A 21,325-nucleotide genomic window follows, 5' to 3' on the forward strand; every position below is an offset into this window, starting at 1 on the left:
TATCCGTGTTTGGCTGTCGGGAGGCCACCTGAAAGCGGAGAACCCTGACCCGAGGAGTACTTACCCAACCCTCTTCGGGTAGGTGTATTCTTTGCTTCCGAGTGCTCCCTCTAGCTGAAAGCGGGCGGGACTATGGCCACAGTCGACAGGAGCCGACGTTTGCTCCGCAACACCTCTCCCCACTGTGGACCTTTCAGGTGCCAGAACAGCGCCTTCAGCGCTGCCACCTGAATGTCGCTTTGCACACACCTGCAGCTGGCTCCAGAGCTGCATTCTCCCAGCTATTCCACCTGAAAGCGGCTTATTTGAACTTGGTAACAGCTTCCTGGACAATCAGATTTGATCGGGCAGGGGGTGATGGGTCACACCAGCATTCTGCCTTGGATCCATTTCAAAGTCGAGCAGCATAATTAGTGGTCAATTAAAATCTTCAAACCGCATCAGGGTGTGTGTGCAAGCTGACTGGGTTCTGCCCGGGGTAGTGGGGAGGGGGAGGCGAAAGTCGTCCATTTGGTCTGGGATCCTGGGGTTGTATGTGGATTGGTCTGTGCCTGAATATTGTGTGGGGATACTCAAGTTAAATGACTCCTGCTTGGGGATTGAGCCAAGGGGTCAGAGTGGATTGGGAGGAGTTGCGTGTGGATTGGGAGGAGTTGCGTGTGGATTGGGAGGAGTTGCGTGTGGATTGGGAGGAGTTGCGTGTGGATTGGGAGGAGTTGCGTGTGGATTGGGAGGAGTTGCGTGTGGATTGGGAGGAGTTGCGTGTGGATTGGGAGGAGTTGCGTGTGGATTGGGAGGAGTTGCGTGTGGATTGGGAGGAGTTGCGTGTGGATTGGGAGGAGTTGCGTGTGGATTGGGAGGAGTTGCGTGTGGATTGGGAGGAGTTGCGTGTGGATTGGGAGGAGTTGCGTGTGGATTGGGAGGAGTTGCGTGTGGATTGGGAGGAGTTGCGTGTGGATTGGGAGGAGTTGCGTGTGGATTGGGAGGAGTTGCGTGTGGATTGGGAGGAGTTGCGTGTGGATTGGGAGGAGTTGCGTGTGGATTGGGAGGAGTTGCGTGTGGATTGGGAGGAGTTGCGTGTGGATTGGGAGGAGTTGCGTGTGGATTGGGAGGAGTTGCGTGTGGATTGGGAGGAGTTGCGTGTGGATTGGGAGGAGTTGCGTGTGGATTGGGAGGAGTTGCGTGTGGATTGGGAGGAGTTGCGTGTGGATTGGATGGATGGGTCCCACTCTGTGACATGGGGATAGTTGCGCCGCACCCGAATATTTTGGGCCTGGGTTCCTCGTTAGGGAAAAGGGCAAGGAGACCCCTGAATTAAAGGGTGGAGAGAGGAGCACAGACTTAGTGATATTAGGTGGATACAGGTAGAAGTGATGGGGAGAAAGGGCTAAAAGGAGCAGCTCTGATAGAAGGGGGTGGGGGAAATGAGACTGATAGGGACTGAGAGACACGGGGGAGGGGGTCAACAGAAATTGGAGGTCCATGTTAATGCCATCTGGTGGGATAGGGCCCAGATGGAATAGAAGGTGTTCCTCCAATTTGCGGATGGCCTCGGTTTGGCAGTGCACGACGCCATGGACAGGCGTGTCAGTGTAGCAAGTACGTGGAAATAAAATGGCTGGCCAGCGGGAAGACCTTGCTGCAGCAGGCAGAGCGGAGATGCTCAACGGGGATCGTTGCGGTTCTGATCACTGCAAATCTGGGTGCTGGGCTGATGCTTCTTGTTCACTTCTTTCCAGCTGGTGCCACCTTTCAAGCCCCAGGTCTCCTCTGAGACAGACACGAGATACTTTGACGATGAGTTCACAGCAGAGACGATAACTGTTACCCCACCCGATAAATGTGAGTAACCTGTCGCTGACAAGGGCATGTACTGACTCGTATGTTCTCGATATTGGTCGGAGTCATACAACACAGAAATGGGCCGTAAAGTCCATGAGAGTGGACCTCTTTACACCAATCTCTGATACCTGCACTAGGACTTCCTAATGCCTTGCGCATTCAAGTGTCTGTCCGCCTCTTAAACACAATGTATCTGATTCCATTACTTCTGGCAGATGTCAACGACTGTATTTTCCTTAAACTTGGACTGAGAATGGGCAGGTGGAGTTCAATGTGTGAAGTGGTGTGTTTTCAAGATTGCTTTATTGTCCTGTAATATTATATCAAATTGCCTTCTGTCTGCCTTAAGGCAGACAAGATTGTGGCCTGGTGCCCCTTACAGTCATAGAAAGAGAAGCAAAAGAGAATCCCTTCGATGTCACAGTGTCCGTGGATTCGCCTCCATCGGTTCCCGCAGCCACACGGACTCCTGTTCGATCCATTGGCAACCCGAGCTCCAGGTCCAAACCTCCAATGCGGTTGGGAAGCCTTCAGCACCTGAGGACCTCTGGGAGCCCTTCTTGCCTTCAGCATCTCCCGAATCCCAGCTCTGATATCTGGTTTCCACGAGCCAGTCTCCAGCAGCCCGCACCCTGTTGGGGTCCCTTGACCGCTGAGCCCCTTGCTGGTCCGTTGCCCTGGTCGCTGCCCTGTACAGGTGTTCTCCCCGTTTCTGTGCCCTGTGCTGGTCCACTGCTCCCCCGGAGCCTGCAACCCCACGTGACTGCTGATCAGCACAGACGTCACCATCTTGGGCACAGACGCCCCCCTCCCCCCTTCCCGTGTGCAGGATTTTACTTTCCAACACAGTCAGCGATTTAAATCCTGCACGGAGCTGCTTGCATTAGGACTGGGCTGTTGAACCCATCGTAGCAGCGCTGGGTCTCTGCTCTCCTGGGTCTGTAGCATTGGCAGCACTGTAGTTACTTTTCTTTTAAGAAGGTCGAATGCAAGATGAAAGAATACAATGAATGGTAGGACCCTCGGGAGCATTAATGCAAAGAGATCTGGCACACTGCTCCCTGAAGGTAGAGAAAGTGGTAAAGGAAGTGTATGGCATCCTTCGTTTTGTCTTTCACAGCCCCGAATAGAAAAGTAAGGACATAATTTTGCAGCTATTTAAAATTTGGTCTCAACTCCACTTCAAATATTGTGTCCAATTCTGGTCGCCCCATTACAAGAAGCATGTGACAGGTTCGGAAAGGGTACAGGAGATTTATCAGGATGTTACCTGGTTTAGAGGGGATGGCTTGTGGGGAGAGGTTTGACAATCTCCTCTGGAGAGTCGAAGGCTGAGGGGAGACGTCTGATTGGGGTCTAAAATCAGGAGGAGACACTGATAGGGTAGAATCTTTTCCCCAGGGTCACACACCAGAGGAGCTGCATTTAAGATGAGGGGGGAGGGAATCTAAGGGAGATGCGCAGGACAAATTTCTTGTATCATTGTTGATGCATGGAACGGGCTGCCGGGAGTAATGGTGGAAGCTGATACATCAGTTGCATTTATAAGAGGCATCTAGATACAGTAAAATCCCTGGTATCTGACACCTATGGGGATTGGTAAATGCTGGATAAGTGTGTTTTCCAGTAGCTTGAGACTGCGGGTTGCTTAATTGGTGAACTGACGGCGAGGCGCGCCAATTTCAAACTTAATTTTTTTTTTAACCTATTTATTTTCCACAATTTTTTTGATGCCGCTTGCTTGAATTCCAGATAACAGGGATTTCACTGTACATGAATACGGAGGGGTATGTGTCAGGTACAACGGTTTTAGTTTGATTTGGACATGTTAGGTGTAGACACGTGGGCTGAAGGACCTGTTCCTGTACTGTACCGTGCATATGCATGTAATAGTTGATGCCATATAAAAGACATCCCTCCCTTGCCTTATTTTTGGCCCCCAGCCACCAGCCCACCGGAGCTCCCATCGCCCTGACCTTGGACTCTCACCTAGGCCCCTGTCGCCTGCCCATCCGAACTCCTGGCGCCCCCTCCCGCTGTCTTTCATCCATGTCCTGGCTGCCCACCCACAGGAGCTCCCGACGCCCTGACTGTGGATTTATCACCTGGTCCCGCCCATCCAAGCTCCCAACAACTTGAACGATGCAGGTACTTACCACAGTCAAAAGTAGAGGCGATGTAATAGTCAACCCCCTAAATTTAACCCTAAAAATTGGTCCCCAAAACTCAACTATCACACGAGTATATATTTATATGTGGTATGATCCATTTCAAGGGACATTTCCAATACACACTTCCACTGAGGTAAATTCTCATGCATAAAGGGAACTTTTAAATGTCAGCCCTCTGAATTCACTTTTAATTTTGTTTAAAAATTAAAACATTTGCTTTGAATATCTGGGAAAAGTTCAGGCTGTTGTCTGTGAAGTAAAATTCTCCAGGGAAGAATTTCACTGTTATTTAGTACATTTTAATCTTTAGATATAAAATCAGTTACTAAAGAGAAGACTTTTAGTGATGTTCTGAATTAAATATTGAATCACAAAACGAATTTCTGATTTGCAATCTGATTTTCCACTTACCAGAAAAATATTTATGCAGTAGATATTAGATGCGTAGAATACCATTTAAAATTCAAAATAAATGACGTTTATGTTCACTGAGTTAAAGGCTTGTGCTGAATTTGTAGAGGGAGGCTCCTCAAATACCCAACAGATGCACAAATGATTGATAATTGCAAGGTCACAGTGTAGTAAATCCCTGATGGTCCTGATGTCTTGACTTAAAGCACTCCAAGCAAAGGTTAATCAGGTGAGGACTTTATTCCCTGGAGCGCAGAAGAATGAGGGGAGATTTGATCGAGGCTTAAAAAATAATGGGGGGTACAGAGTAAATGCAATCAGGCTTTTTTCCATTGTGGCCTCCTTTGCATTCTCCTTGAAACTTACAGCTTTGAGAAAAGCCTTTAATCACCTGCCCAAATATATCTTGTTTGCATTGGAGATCAAAATCTATTTGCTAAAATCCCCATGAATCTCCCCCATTTATTTTTGTATTAAAGATGCTTTCTTAAGACTTGTTGTTATCGTTCCCAGAGGGTCTGGTATGCTTGCAGGGATTTTTTTTAATGTGTTTACAGCACCTTGGAAGCCTATTCCAGCCCATGTTGGTTATATGGTTATATGTTAGGACTTTATTCCCTGGAGTGTCGAAGAATGAGGGGAGATTTGATAATGTATGAATTATAATGGGTGTAGAGTAAATGCAAGCAGGCTTTTTCCACTGAGGTTAGATGAGATAAAATCTGGAGGGTGTGGGTTAAGGGTGAAAGGGGGGAATATGAGGGGAAACTTACTTGTGCAGAGAGTGGTCAGGGTGTGGAACGAGCTGCCAGCTGAAGTGGTGAATGTGGCTCAATTTTTAGATTTAAGAAAAATCTGAACGGGCATGAAGAGGAGGGGTATGGAGGGATATGGTCCAGGTCCAGGTCAGTGGGACTGGGCAGACAAGAGGGGCTGAAGAGTCTCTTTCTGTGCAGTAGTGTTCTGTGGTTCTAATGGCAGAGGTGGGACTAACCAGAGCCATAGTTCAGCATGGACTAGAGGGGCTAAAGGGCCTGTTTCTGTCCTGTAATGTTCTCTGGTCAGTCTCGCCACAGCAAGTCACTGGCCACAGTTCATGGGATAGCCCCGTTGCTGCTTCCGGGCTAACAGCCAGAGTACTGAACAAACCTTCCCCCTCCCCCCCCCCCCCCAACCCGTTCCCTAAAGGTTCCAGCCTGTCATTGTTCCCACCTTTCTCCCCTCTGCAGTCGACAGCCTGGAGCTGATGGAGAGCGATCAGAAGGCGCACTTTCCCCAGTTCTCCTACTCGGCCAGCGTGCGAGAATAATTCTGCAACAGTACCAAAAAAAAAGAAGCAAAATCCCAGGACTTCCTCCTATTCCGGAGAAGGCAACTCTACACGATCCCAAAACTTCAGCTTTCCCAATGTCAGACTACGGCTGCCACCTCGAGAGACCCGGGAATGCTGGCATCTCTGTATGGAAACTTCAAGGCCGTACACTTTTATTCTAGAAGTTGTTTTTTATACGTGTGTGTATATATAAAACAAACGCAGTGGTCCCCCCACTGCTCTAAATGCCACGGTTTGGGAACGTTTGTGCATATTTTAAGCCAAGGCTGTCCCAAGGGCGGACCGGCCTCTGAGAGAAGCCCCCGTCCCCTGTGAAGCATCACCATTCTGAGGTTTCACTTTTAAATGAATTATTTCTAAACCCCTTTTCTTTTGTTTAAATTGTTCCATTAAGTGTGCACAGAAACTGAGGTGCCAGTGGGGACATAAATATACGTGTGCACACATGCGTGGTGTGGTGCCGCGGCAAGAGGTTGAAGTCGCAAGGTGGGTCGGCCTGGGCTGAAGGGGGTTCGTGGGCGTTGCAGTTTATCTTGATCACTGGAGAACTGTGGTGATGTTGACTTACTATTAGAACTCCTTCGGCATTTCTGTAATTATCCCCCCACCCCGTTGCAGCTTGCAGCCAATTCAGTTTACAGAGCCAAGTTATCTTTTTGAAGGGAAGGGTCCTTGACTGTTGAACGGTGCCCATGGCTCTTTTCCATCCTGAACGGGGTGGGAAAAGGCATCAGTATTTTGTCCAATTTGTGCTACAGTACACCACCTCCCACCCCTCGCCACCTAGGCGGTCGACAGGAGAGTCGCTGACTACATAGTGCTTCGATCCTTGTGCCGTGGTCGAGTTTGGTGAGGGCAGCTCTTGGATTTGAGGGTCTGCACAAATTGAAACTGGGTTGAGATGTGGAGCTGGAGAGAGGGAGCAGGTGAAACATTGTTGCTTCAAACGACAAAAAGAGACCGAATTCTCCTGTTAGCAGGCCTGATGTCCCGTCCATACAAAACTAAAACTTGATGTGTGAAGTTTACCTGCCCCATCCCCGTTCCTCAGTTTCCAGGGACTGACCTTTACCCTTGTTTCCTCTGTTACCCAAGAATCCAGCAGCTTACCCTCTGCCCTCCACCCAGCCCATTCGCTTAGCATGCTACCAAGTAAATAAGCGGCATGGTTAGCGCAACATGGTTACAGCGCTAGCTCCCCGAGTCTGTGTGGGTTTCCTCCAGGTGCTCTAGTTTCCTTCCACCCTCCAAAACATATGGGGGTGTGGGTCAGTTGGGTGTAATTAGGATGCACGGGCTCATGAGCCAAAAGGGCCTGTTACCATGCTGTATGTCTAAATTTAACACCCCTGTCCAATTCCTTTCCCCCTGCATTTTGTATGAGTGAGTTCATTTCCTTCCCGCACCCTGGAATGTAAATACAGTACGCACCTATACTCTTGAAGCGTTAGGGGATGAAGGGTTGATGAGGCCACAGTATCTGATCTTCCTCCCCTCACCAACTAACCTCACCAATAGGTACATGGGACTAGGCAGAATACAAGTTTGGCACAGCTAAATGGGCCAAAGGGCCCCCCCCACCCCCCGGAATAGTTAGCTTGACCCTGTCTCTGCTTTGCCTGAGCTTTTAGTTAACAAATCTCTCTGTAAATTATCCCACTGGGGTTGAACTCCATGGTGGTTGCCGTTTACCCTGGTTGTGTACCCTGCTGACGGTGCTCTCCTCACCAGAGGAATCTTTCATATATGTATACACAAGGCCATGCCATTTCAAAAAATTTCCTGTATCAAAAATGTTTGTATGTAAACAAGTGATCCACCCCTTTGGAGAACAGTGAGGGCTCGTCTGTTTATCTGTGTGAGATTCACCTTGAAGGACTTCCCTGTGGACTCTGCCTCGGTGTGTGTTGTGATGCCGGGCCGTACCGTTCCTCCAGGTGGGAAGGAGAAGCGGAAATGAGCACGTACAAGCCCTCCTGCTCGTGCTCCTTCACTGTAGTTGGGAGGAGAGGCCAGGGGCTGTGGTTAGGATCCCCGCTGTTGCTTTGACCCCAACCGAGAATTCCCATCGACGATGCAGAACCGGGTTCTGCACCACATGCCCTCAAGAGAATGCCCAGCTCCCAAAATTTGTGTTCCTTCCTTAAAATGGCAGCAGAGTTTGGCTCGTGTGGGAGGGGATATTTTGCTGTGAAGTTTCCAAAGCTTGTGCATTGCTGAACGTTCAAAGTGCATTGCAGAGATTGGCTGTGGGCTGTGTCCTGGGGTATTGGAGAGGGATGGGATTGTGATTGTTAACTAGCTGCAGGTTAGTAAATACATAGGGGGCTATTCAAATGTTAATTTTGTCCTGTGTTAGGTACAGATCAATATTTATTGAAGGTACTGTCGTGACAAAAATCAAGTCAACAGTGTTAAAGCAGTTTTTTTTTACTCTGTGCAATTGGTACATACACATTCGTGACTGGTGGAACATGAGGGAAGGGAGATCACGTTTACCATTGTTGATGCAAACCGGGGCATCGGCATGGGTTCCCATTGAATCCCCTGGCTTTTACATTATAAATATTTAGAAGCTTCCTTGAAATGGAGTGCATGACTGCACGGCTCTCTGCAGAAATGAAAGGGTGCATGGGATTCGATCCTCCGCACTCTCATCTCTCCCCTTCCGTCTTCGCCTTCCAATCAAACAATACCTCTGCTGCCTGTCAATCAATCAATCACCTCTCACTCGTGTTGCCCGATTCCGGGCATTTAACGGCCCATCACGTGGCTGTTCAAGGTGGAGTGGGGGGGGAGGCCTCTGGTTTAGACGGGGAGCTCGTAACTAGCTGAGCTACACCTGCGGTGGCAAGGAGAGGCTCTAACTGCACTGACTCGAGTCTGAACCCCAGCAGAGGTGGGGATGGGATTGAACCGGGCACTGGCTGGAATTTTTTTTTTGGACCTGTCTGTGCTACAGGGTGGGATGGGGGTTGAGAAGTAGACCCCAGTTCAGAGGTCAATGTAGGAAAGGCACGTTCACAGCCTGGTGCTCACGGAATGTCAATGCATTCCTGTTGATTTGTGAACTCTGTCATTCTGAAATAATTTAGCAGCCTTTCGATGAATATGGAACCTTAGTTCTGAGAAGCAAAGGGTATGTTTCCCTTTTTTTAAAAAAATACTTTGTTAAAATTAGCTTTTTTTTTGGAGTCTTTGTAAATATAATCATTAGTTATGTAGAAAAGGTGTGGATGAAACAATACTCAAATCCCAATGTAATTCAGTCGTCATATTGGATAATTCTGGATCGGGAAGTCTTGACCTTTACTGGAATTGCAGAACTGAATATAACTTGGTGTCAGACCTTGTTTCAAACCAAGCACGGCAGTTCGTTCCTTCGTCTCTTCTTGTGTTTCCTTCATGAATTTTATTTCTTTCAGAAAAATGCACGATGCTGATGTGCATGGTGTGGTCCGTGAACCCCAGCTCTTCAGATGCCCCCATGCCTTCAGCTTTGCAAGGGGTAGTGTGTCTGTGACCCACCAGCAGAGAACCCCAGGCTAAAAACCATTCAGCGCCATAGTCTCTCCGGGTTACCGCCCTGCTGCTCACATTGGCACATGTACACGGGTCATGAAGAAATCCATCGACTTGGTCAGTCAAAGTGCTGCCTTCAGCAACCCAGGTTCAGCCCTGACCTCCATTGCTGTCTGTGTGGAGTTTGCATGTTTTTCCCTGTGACCACATGGGTTCCCACTCCCTCCTGACTCCTGCGTTCTGGTTTCCTTGCTGCAGGTTCGTTGGCTAATGGACCCCCTCTTGGTAGAAAGGGCAGGGTTGGGGGGGGAGTTGATATTACAGGGAAAATGAAGGAGGAATAAAGATTGCTCAGTGGGCTTGCAAAGACTCAATGGGCTGAAAGGACTTGTGTGTCATTGTAAATGATCGTTAGACCTCTTTCACTCACTCACTCACACACTCTCTCTCTCTCTCTCTGTTTAGATCCCATGGTTCTTTGAACATTTGAATTTATTTGTGTAAAGATTTCACCTTTTAATTTTACTCTACCCTAACGATGATTTGACCTTCATCCTTAAAAGCCCTGAGACATTGATCATGTTTTTGAGGTTGGAGTTCCCACAGATGTAACCAGTTAACCCACTAACCCCCGAACATCTTTGGAGGGTGGGAGGAAATCAGAGCCCACAGAGAGAGAACGTACAGACTCCTCGCAGACAGTACTGGATTCGAGCCCAGGTTGCTTTTGCTGCAATAGCATTATGCTAAGCCAGGTTGGTAATGGATTGGGCCATGCCTGCTGGCACTGCCTCCTAGCCCTGTGCCCCTTTAGAGCGTACACTCAGCTGTGGCAGCAGGGTACAAAACCCCGGGGGCCAAGCACATTATTGACCCTCTTGATGAAAAGCCTGTGGATGAAGTGAAAACCTAACGCTGCAGAAACTCAGCAAGTTAAACAGTTAAAGACACAGAATCAACGTTTCGGGCTTGAGCCCTTCAACGAGTTATGAGCAAAATGAGTTTGGGTGCCTGTCTTTATTTTTCCCAAACCTTGATGAGGGGTTCAAGCCCAAAACGTTGGTTCTGTACCTTGATCGTTGCTACATAAAGGACACCGTTTGACCTGCTGAGTTTCTCCTGCTGAGTTTTTACTTAACCACCCCTACCCAATATTCTGCGTTGAATGAGAGCTGATGTGTCGCCTCTGGATCCCAGCTGGCGCCGGCCATCAAAGCCACTGAAGTTCTGAGTTCTGCAGCCCGGCTTGCCCACCCACCAGCGTCGCCCGCGCGCTCTCCCCGTCTGCCTTGTGCTTGAACAGTTAACTAGGCTGATGGTGGCACGCGATGGAAGGGCGGAGAGGGTTGGCTCCCTGTGCAGGCATCTGACATACGAGGAGTGGCAAATGCAAAACATTGGTGCTGAACTGGGAAAAGCCCCCAGTGTTGGACTTGCATCAGCTTCGCTGCCTTGTGTTTGTTCCCACTTTATTCTTAAAAAAATAGTAATTACGAACAGCGAGGAGCAAAGGATTAGCAGGGCCAGGGCGTGACATAGAGATCCTCCAATCATCTTCCAGAGCCAGATCAGAAAGAAGGCAATGGTTGCACCCCCCCCCCCCCCCCCCACAGTCCGTGTTCACAATCTGCTGCAGTCCTGCGCTTGAGTCTCTAAATTGCATCGGCCCTGCACGTCTGCACACCTGTTGCTACCTGTGTCGCTCTGAATGTCTCTGCCTGGATTTGTGCCTGTCTCCTCCCCATCCACCCTCCTTCCTATCCAGACCCCCACAATCCTTTCCCCTCCTGTGTTATTCTCTCTTAAGCCACACATTTAGAAGGATGCAGTGTAATTTTGAACAACGTGGATGTGTAAGATATTCTCTCCCATTTAAACTTTTAATCTGTTCACCGTGTTGTTTTTTTAAATTTTCCCGTGTGACCTGATCTGAGGCGATAGTTCGACTCCACTTGTAATGGCTGGTTGGGGTCAAATCCCCGAGTGTCGGTTTCTCAGTACACTATTGTGTGAGGGAACAGTGCTGTTAGAGATTGCAGAGGCACTCAAACCAAAACGCTGAAAAGTCTGGAGTTACTTTATCAAGATGAGGGTGATTTCTTTTTGCTTTCCCACAAAAAGGTTTTGTAGTTAACAGAAGCATTGTGACTTCCAATGTAGAGCTGGTTCCTGAACACGTTTCTCACCAGACAGACAGCTCTTTAAATTATGTTTAAAATGTACAAAAAAAAGCTACCCGACAAGACTCAATGTAAAATTTGTCTGAATGCTATGAATTTTAAATTAAAAAAAATGAATTTTAACAAAAGGTCTCTCTTCTCCCACAAGGCCTGTCTCGTGTTCGGTTGTGTTCAGACCACAGTGTCTGCCTGCTACTCTGCTGTGGTTGTAGTTGACACTGAGGTGTCTTCCTCTTTCCCCACCCCCCCCCCCCCCACATTGTGGAATGATAGCGTATCCATCTCCCTTTGTGTCTTCTGCTGACATTGCACACCCATCAAGACTGGCGCTCCGTTGCCTCAACTGGGCTGGAGCCGTCTCTGCCCTGGCGATTCAAGCACTTGTCTCGAGCTGCCTTTTCTCCCCCGTGGGGGTGGGGGGGGGGTTTGGGGTTTCACAGGGTACCAGAGGTGCATCAGATTGAGGCACATCGACTCGGGGACAGCCAGCACCTTTTTCCCAGGGCAGCAGTGGCCAATCCAAATTACAGCTGCAAAATACAGCACGGGAACAGGGCCTTCTGGCTCACGCCGCCCAATCAACCTGAAACCCATGGGACATTTCAAATGGTGGGAGGAAAGAACATAAGAACATAACAATTACAGCACTGAAACAGGCCATTAGGCCCTTCTAGTCCGCACCGAACCAAACACCCCTTTCTAGTCCCACCTCCCTGCACAATGCCCATAACCCTCCATCTTCTTCTCATCCATATACCTGTCCAACCTTTTCTTAAATAATACAATTGACTCCGCCGCCACTATTTCTCCCGGAAGCTCATTCCACACGGCTACCACTCTGAGTAAAGAAGTTCCCCCTCATGTTACCTCTAAACCTCTGCCCCTTAATTCTTAACTCATGTCCTCTTGTTTTAAACTTTCCTCCTCTTAACGGAAATAGTCTATCAACATCCATTCTGTCTATCCCTTTCATAATCTTAAATACTTCTATCAAATCCCCTCTCAACCTTCTACGCTCCAAAGAATAAAGACCCAATCTGTCCAATCTCTCCCCATACTCCAGATGCTTAAACCCAGGCAACATTCTGGTAAACCTTCTCTGCACTCTCTCCACTCTGTTTATATCCTTCCTATAATTAGGCGACCAGAACTGCACACAGAACTCCTTCCAGCGTGGAATTTGAACCCCAGTCGCTGACGCTGTAACAGCATTGAGCTAACTGTTACACTAAGCATAAGGTGAGGGGAGGAACGTTTAGGGGAGACGTCAGGGGTGTTGTTTTTTTTTTACCGTATGGTGGGTGCCTGGAATGCCAAACCGGGGGTGGTGGTAGAGGCTGGTGTAATAGGGACATTCAAAAGGCAAATGGATGTAAGAAGGACAGGTTATGGGTGTGTGGTAGGGAAGGATTAGATTGTTTCAAGATTCTTTTATTGTCATAATAAAACATGCGATATTATGCAAAATTTCATCGAGTCCGCCGGAAGATTTGCCATCAGCATAAATTTCTTCCCCCCCCCCCTCCCCCCCACTTACACTCAGAGGGGAAAAAAGCAAGAGAGTCGCTGAGTGTCTATGGATTCGCCTCCATCCCTTCCGCAGATTGTACAGATGCTACCGGCCTTGTCCTGTTGGGGTCAATTGTCGAACATCAGGGGAAACATCTCGCAGAGAGTGTGGAAGGTTCAGCCACCTGAAGAGGTAAATGCAGGCTCGATTTTGATATTTCTTAAACATTGGAATAAGTACCTGTATCGGAGGGGTGTAGTCCAGGTGCAGGTCAATGGGATGTGGCAGGATTATAGTTTGGCGTCGACTAGATGGGCTGAAGGACCTGGTCCTGTGTTATCGCATTCTAACACAGACCTCAGTCCAAACTATTAGCAACCTGAGCTCCAGATCCAGACCTCTGACACGATCAGGAGACCTTCAGCACCCAAGGCCCAACAGGGTCTTCACCCTCTCATCCCTGTTCAAGTACAGCGGTCTGCATGACCTCGTGGGACAAAAGGCCTCTCCTGTGCTGGAATGTTCCAATGAAGACATTCCAAATCTCAGTTTTTGATCATTTAATGGATTGCTGTTTATTTTCCTCGAGATGTCAGAATAATCCAAGGAACAGAGTGGATGAGCAGGGTCTCGAAGCAATGACCCGCCGGCTTCCTCCAGCAGTTTGTTCTGTCTTGTCTAATAGCCTAAAACTGCATGATCTCCGAAGCTAAGCAGTCACAGGGCCGGTCAGAACTTGGAGGGGAGACGGCCTGGAAACACCAGGGGCTGCAGGTTAGTGTGAGGGGTGCTGGACAAAGTGACGGCTCTGCCTGCCTTTCATGTATGCTACATTCTAAATGTCGTATTACATGACAATAATGGAGCCTTAACCTTTAAAGAAATAAATCTGCATTTTTTATCGGTGTTTATTGTCAACACAATCAATTTTTAAAATTTTTAAGTTTAATTTTAAAAAATTTTTTAGATGTAGACGTTCAGCACGGTAACAGGCCCTTTTGGCCCACAAGCCTGTGTCGTCCAATTGACTTCCAACCCCCGGTACGTTTTGAAGGTTGGGAGGAAACCAGAGCCCCTGGAGGAAACTCACACAGACACGGGGAGAAGGTACAAACTCCTTACAGACAGCGCTGGATTCGAACCCCTGTCGCTTTAACAGCACTAAGCTAGCCGTACAGCTCCATCACCTGAAGCACATTCCACCACCCACGAGGCAACTGGCCAATGGGAGAAATTGCCGGTCAAGAATTGCATTGGTAAAGGTGAAAGGCTGGCAGATGTGATGCGGTGATGTCCAGATGTGGGCCACCACTGGATGGTTGCCAGAGAGGAACAGCCACCAGGGGGCGGTGTGGGCTCACTTTTGAAGGTAGTTCCTTTCCCCCCCCCCCCCCAGAGTTGGTTGAGAAACTTGAAGAGTGTAATCCATGCAAGAGTGTAAAGGCCAGGACATGTCAGTTGTGTGATTCCCACTGGATCACTGCTTAAACTTTGCACAGATGTGAATATATTGGAGCATCTTGTCAGGTTCCAGGGGCCAGAACCAGCGGAGGAACTGCCACAATTCTCTGAGAGAGAGCGCGGAGGAAATTTAACAATATTTAAAATCAGGAAGGAAAATTTGTCTCCAGTGGCCGGGGAGAGGATAAGCAGAGGAAATGGATTGAAAGGAATTTATTAGCAGAATGGAGGAGAAATCTCTCCTTGGGATTGGGGCTATTGTTTAAAACGTAAAAGCACTGCAGCCTGCTGTTTGTGCAGTCGATCAGGATTCTTGTCATGAGCGTAGAGCACTACATCACAGTACAGGCCCTTCGGCTCTCGATGTTGTGCTGACCCAGATATTCCTTAAAGTACCAAACCCTCCCCTAATGTTCCAGCTTCCACCACCAAGGCACTCCAGTCACCCACCCCTCTCTGCGTAAAAATTAAAAAAGTACCCCCAACCCTGACGCCTCCCCTCAACTTCCCTCCCTTCACTTTGTACAGATGTCCTCTGGTGTTTGCTATTCCCACCCTGGGAAACAGGCACTGGCCATCCAACCAGTCTAGCCCTCTCATAATCTTGTCGACCTTGATCAAGTCTCCTCTCGTTCTCCTTCGCTCCAAAGAGAAAAGTCCCAGCTCTGCTAACCTTGCCCGAAAGACTTATTTTCCAATCCAGGCAACGTCCTGGTGAATCTCCTCTGTCCACTCTCCACAGCTTCCACATCCCTCTTGTATTGAGGTGACCAGAAATGAACACAAGTGTGGTCTCACCAGAGATTTGTACAGTTGTCTCCTGAACTCAATCCCCCTATTAATGAACATGTCGTGAAATTTGTTGTTTTGCCGCAGAATTGTGCATAACAGGGACAAAAATGGCTATAAATCACCTTAAATGCACTATTTAAAATTAAATACCGGGCGCAGTTCGCACAACACTTGCAGCGCCAATGACCAGTGTTAAAATCCCGCACTGACTGTAAGGAGTTTGCAAGTTCTCTGTGTCTGTGTGAGTTTCCTTCAAGGGCTCTGGTTTCTACCTATGTTTAAAAACGTACATGGGTTGCAGGTCAGCATAGGCTCGTGGGCTGGAAGGGCCTGATACCGCGCTGTATGTATGCAGAAGAAGGAGAAAAAGGGGAGGCCATGTCTGTGGTTCATTGTCTGTTCTGAGGGGAAGAAGCTGTTTTTGTAACGTCAGATGCCCTCAGACACTGGCTACATGCAGCAGGTCTTCATTGAAGCCAAATAGGTTGCCGTGAAACACCAAAGTCTGCGGTCGCTGTGATTGGAGTAAAAGCTCAGAAATGCTGCAGGATCTCAGTCCGCACCGTCCTTAGGAGTTGAGATATATTCCTGACGTTTTGGTCACTCAGTAAAAACCAGGCAGGTGTCAGAATAAAGGCTGAAGAATGGGAAGAGGAGGTGTTTAATTGGATATGATAAGAAGAAAGGAGAATTGATTTTGGCTCCATGGAAGGACACAGAGGGAAAAGGGGAGAGAGGGAGCTGGGGGAGAAGAGGAAGAAGGCGGTTTAATGGAAACCGGATGTCAGCCCTTCATTGGGGGGGTGCAGAATTGAATTTAGGGGCAGCGAGGTTTCTGCTGCAACTACAAGGTGGTCCTGGTGAGGCTGCGTCGGAGGCACAGTGGGTCATTCTGGACTCAAAGGGTTTACAGCTTTGGAAGCGATGCAGAGACTAATTTGAAAGCTGGATGGGTTATTTTAGGGGGAGAAATTGAGTAGCCTGAGACTATTCATTGGTGTTCGGAAGGATGGGGGAGGTGGGGTTTGCAATTCTAAAATTAGAGGGGTAGATAAGAAGAGGGCGGGATGGATATGAGGAGGAACTGCTTCCCTCAGTAGTGAATCTAGAATTTGTTGTGCAGGTAGAGGCTGCCTCATTAAATGGATTTAAGACAGATTTTTAAGGGGGTTAAAGGGTTCTGGGGAACAGGCGAGTAGGTGGAGCTAAGTCCCACAGTTAGTACAGCCGTGATCGGGATGAATGGCAGAACAGGCTTGATGGGCCGAATTGCCATCTCCTGCTCCTAGTTCCTATGTCCTTAGTAATTGTGGGCTGTGGATACAGATCAGAGAACAGCAGTCCAAGATTGAGCTGTGAAATGCCAGCAGAAATTGGACAAGATAAATGGGCTCCTGTCAGCCCCGTTTGTGGCGTTTTACAGCATGGAAACAGGCTCTTCAGCCCAACTTGGACATGCTGACTACATTGTCTACCTGAGCTTGTCCCATTTACCCATGTCCCTCTAAACTTTCCTTATCCGTGTCCCCACCCAAACATCTTTGGGCAATGTGATCGTCCCCTACTCTGGCAGCTCACTCCCACCACTCTCTGTGAAAACCTGGCCCTATGATCTCCTGTAAATCACTCCCTTCTCGGCCTTACCCTGTCCTCTCTAATCCAGACTCCACTTCTCTGGAAAGAAGAAGTGCCTCCCGTAATTTTATAAACCTCAATAAAGGTCTCCCCTCAGCCTCCTATTTACCAGTGAGAATAATCCCAGCTGGTACAGGGTCGCTTTCTACAGTTGTCCATTCCAGGTAACATCCTGGTAAATCTTTTCTGCACCCTCTCCATTGCTACCACATTCCTTGGGTGTGGGAGTCTCTTCTGCACCCTCTCTATTGCCACCACATCCTTGGAATGGAAGTCTCTTCTGCACCCTCTCCATTGCCACCACATCTTTGAAGTGGGAGTCTCTTCTGGACCCTTTCCATTGCTACTACATCATTCCTGTGGTGTAGGTGTACACACAGAAGTCCAAACATCATTTTAATGCCCCTTAGATTTTTCTCCCAGGGAACCTCTGCCTTGAATCCATGGAGAGTATAACCGCTCTGGTTAAATTACTGAAGCAGTAATGGAATTAACTTGAGTGTTAACTTGCCAAAATTGAGTAGTTCAGCGCCGCCCACCACATACGTCAGAGGTGGTTTCTGGCATGTTGTGTGCTTGAGGTATCATAATTGGGTAATGTTGCAAACTCCAGGATTGTGTAGGGTAACCACAGAAAGGCTGCGGCCACACTGGTTTCAGCTGGATGGTGCCAGTGAAGCAAGGCACCACCCAGGAAGGTTTGTGTCATGAGGAAGCCTTGTCGAGAAAGGGCCGGACACTTCTGAGCAGTGTCAGCAGGTCGGGGGTGGGGTGGGTGGGCGGAGAGATGGGCCGTCAGTGTTTCAACTGGGAACCATTTTTGCCTCGGAATCTCAACGTAAGTTGACTGACGTCTTCTCTCCACGGATGCTGTCTGTCCCACTGGGTCTGTCCACCTTCTCACTGCTGCTTTAGTTTATTCTCATCTGACTGTACATATACAAACAGATCAAACGGTATTTCTGTCAACCACGGCCTTCTCATTCCGGCTCTTACCCTTTCTCTCTCATTCTCTCTCATTCTCTGTTCCCTTGCTTTCTCTCATACACGCGCACATGCGCGCGCACACACACACACACACAAAATACAGATATAATTTAAAATAAATGAATATCTTGGGCTGATCTACCCGGTTACAGGAAACCGTTCATCAATCTCACAGCCTGTGGGAAGAAGCTATTCCCCAGCTTGGCCGTCCTGATGTTGATGCTCCTGTACCTCCTTCCTGATGGGAGTGGGTCAAAGGTCCTGTTTGCTGGATAGAAAAGGTCCTCGGTAATCCTCTGAGCCCTATTTAACCAATGCTCCCAGTGAATGTTGTCAATAGAGGAACAGGAGACCCCATTGATCTTGGCCATTCTGATAATCCTCTGTACTGACCCCTTGTCTTACTTTTGTTGGCCAGGAGTGGCAAAACTTTTAATTTTTGGTTTAGACATTAACAGGCTATTTTGGCCCACGAGTCCGTGCGCCCCATTAACCTACACCCCCGGTATGGGCTCGTGGGCCAAAATGGCCTGTTACCATGCTTGGCCTCCCCTGTTCTAGGCACTAAACTTGGGGATTTGGTTGTCAGGGCAGTGTTGGCTGGTAGCAAACAAGTTGAAGCAGCCTTGGAGCTTCTCAAATTCTTCATTCCATGGAGTCTTGCAAAAGTTACCAAGGGTTTCTATATTAATAAGTATCAGTGTCAAACATGCCTCAAAATAGCTCCAGCAACAGGAAGTGATTGTAACTTGGGACCTGATGCTGATAAACAGTTTAATTTATTGTATTTTTGTGGTGAGTCACAGCTCCAGTTCCCATTCCAATTGCCTTGTATTGGTGCATGGCCCCTCACCTTGCCGCGCTGCACTCGTTCCAACCCGGCCGAGGTTCGGCCCCTCACATCCTGTTCACCTCAGAGTGCCTTGTATCCGCCAGGGTCCCCATCCTTCCCGTCCGCGACCGGATGGGCACAGGCTCGAGTGGGATGAGGCCATCCGGCCCTTCAAGCCAGGGCCGCCTCGTGATAAGATCGTGGCTGCTCATGTGACCCTGGTCCCTTGTTTCTGCTTTCCCACCCCATACCCCTAGATCCTTTTAGCCATAAGGCACCTCCCCTTGGACTCTGCCCAATGAAGGGGCCTCAACAGCAGGGAGTTAGACAAGATCTTCCACCATCCTGCTGTCACAGGAGAGCTACGGTGCTCAACACGAGGGGGAGCAACATGCTGGGGGAACTCAGTGAGCAGATGTCAAAGTGATGGACCATCAATGTTTCATCAGAGATCACTCGACATGGGCAGGAGGTGATGGTTATGGGTGATTTTGGTCAGATGAGGGTTAAGGGTTGGGCTGGTGGTTCAAGGTTATGTTGGCTAGGGTTGGCCATGAGATGGTTATGTTCATTAGGGTTGGTATTGAACCCTCCCTTCCCCCATTCACTCCCTCCACCTCTTCCCTCCTCCCTCCCCCACTCACTCCCTCCACCTCTCCCCTTCTCCCTCCCCCACTCACTCCCTCCACCTCTCCCCTTCTCCCTCCCTCACTCCCTCCACCTCTCCCCTTCTCCCTCCCCCACTCACTCCCTCCACCTCTCCCCTTCTCCCTCCCTCTCCCATCTCTCTCCTCTCTCTTTCTCCCCTTTCTTCTCCTCCTCTTTTATCTCCTCCCCTATCTATCTCCATCTCTTTCTCTCCACTATCTCTCTCTCCTCTCTCTCTCTCTACCTCCCTCTCTACTTCCCTCTCCCTCTCCATCTCTTTCTTTCTCTCTCCATCTCTCCCACCCATGCTTCCCACACTTTGTTGACTTCCCTCCCACGTCTGAGTCAGAGGCTGTGGATTGTGTTACAGAGCCAGATCGCCCAAGCTGAGTGAGTGAAGCTAAGGAACCGTATCAGAGGAGTGTCGATGATCTCTGACTCGCTCTTCCCTCCAACACCCGTGTGCTTGTCATCACCAAACGTGGAAACTCTGGCCTGTACACTCACCACTGAGTCACAACTGGACGCAGGATTGGACTCCTGGAAATTCCACTGAGCTGCAGAGTCATGGAGCACACAAGCAGGCTCTTCAGCCCGTTGGATCAGTGCTGGCCCACTCTGCCTGCATTGCCCTCAACTCCTCTACCCCTCTTCCCCCCCCTCCCCCCCAGCATTCTACCCTCACCTGCAGTTAGGGGGAAATTGACAGTGGTCAATTAACACACCGACCTGCATATCACTAGGACATTTGAGGAAACCGGAACATCCAAGGGAAACCCAAGCATGAACCACAAGGGCTTCAACCAGGCTGTCTTCCAAAACCTTGCCAGCTTATTCTGTTTCAGTCCCAGTGCTTGTAACACTGTTAAGTGGTCTCTGCTCTCTTTCTCTCTCCCTGAGACTGAGAGAAAGCCTGTTTGACTCTCTCTCTCTCTCTCTCTCTCTCTGCTTGCAAAACCACATGACCCTCTTACAACAACAAAACTCTCATGCAGACAATAGCAGAGCCAGCCTGCTCTTTCATCTGTTGCTTTTGGGTAAACAAGAATCCATCAGTGACCTCTCTGGAGCACTCTTCAAAGCTCTTGAAAACAAGTGTGAGAAGCCACTTATGTCTCCAGTATTTCAAATAAGATCTGTTTTAAAGTGTTTGCATGTGACCTGCTGTAACAAACCTTTCCCGATTTATCTCCCAAAAACATTTCTATATACTCTGTCTCTCTCCCTCTCACACACACACACACACACACACACACACACACACACACACACACACACACACCACATAATCACATAATTATATATCCACAAAAATGTAACAAAAATATGAATGTATTCTAGAATAATTTCCTCAGTTTCATTTCCAAGAGGCCCAAGGTTACAGGACACAGTTCATCAATCCCACAGCCCGTGGGAATAAGTTACCCCCCAGGCTGGTCGTCCTGACATCGATGCCCCTGTACCTCCTTCCAAGTGGTGGTGGTGGGTGGACGGTCCCATGGGCTGGATGGTCGGGGTCCTCCAAGTTCCTCGAGCAGTCTAACTCAGCTGTGTCAAGTAGTAAAACAAGAGCATGTTTGCAGCTTTGAGTTTTAATTTAAATGTGGACACACAGCTCAGTAACAGCCCCTTTCAGCTCATACCGTCCAATTACACCCGATGAACCTACATTTTGAAGGGTGGGAGGAAACCGGGCCCTCGGGGAAAATGTACAAACCCCGATTGTTGGTTCTGTAACAGCATTGTCCCAACATGTATGCCAACCGCACTATGTAAAGAAAGATGAATGATCACCAGGCAAGAGCAGCAGGAGAGGACAGTCATGGGGGTCATTCAGGAGCCTGATGGCTGCGGGGAAGAAACTGTCCCGAAGCCTGTTGGTGAGTTGGATTCACGTTCTTGAGCCTTTTCACCAATGGGAGGAAGGGCAATAGAGAGTGTCCGCGGTGTGACGAGCCCTTCGGCAGGTCGGCTGCCTTTCCCCAGGCAGCGGGAGGTGTA

The 21,325-nt window shown here is 48.8% G+C and overlaps 1 protein-coding gene and 1 long non-coding RNA gene across 9 annotated transcripts in view; both read left to right on the forward strand.

Moving 5' to 3' along the window:
• LOC138748614 (RAC-beta serine/threonine-protein kinase) overlaps nucleotides 1–11,587 on the forward strand; it is a 103,822-nt gene extending 92,235 nt beyond the window's left edge. For all 8 annotated transcript variants that reach the window (XM_069909116.1, XM_069909120.1, XM_069909115.1 and 5 more), the window contains 2 exons: nucleotides 1,740–1,842; nucleotides 5,654–11,587. In XM_069909116.1, coding sequence (XP_069765217.1) covers nucleotides 1,740–1,842; nucleotides 5,654–5,733 — 183 coding nt within the window. In that variant the 3' untranslated portion in view covers nucleotides 5,734–11,587. The remainder of the gene's footprint in view (nucleotides 1–1,739; nucleotides 1,843–5,653) is intronic.
• A 6,055-nt stretch (nucleotides 11,588–17,642) lies between these two features.
• Nucleotides 17,643–20,605, forward strand: LOC138748845 (uncharacterized). The gene is made up of 2 exons (XR_011348276.1): nucleotides 17,643–17,695; nucleotides 19,695–20,605. It is a non-coding gene; the product is annotated as an uncharacterized lncRNA (long non-coding RNA).
• Nucleotides 20,606–21,325: the final 720 nt, after the last annotated feature.

This window comes from Narcine bancroftii, chromosome 13 (assembly GCF_036971445.1).
Source record: "Narcine bancroftii isolate sNarBan1 chromosome 13, sNarBan1.hap1, whole genome shotgun sequence".
Classification (NCBI taxonomy): Eukaryota; Metazoa; Chordata; class Chondrichthyes; order Torpediniformes; family Narcinidae; genus Narcine; species Narcine bancroftii.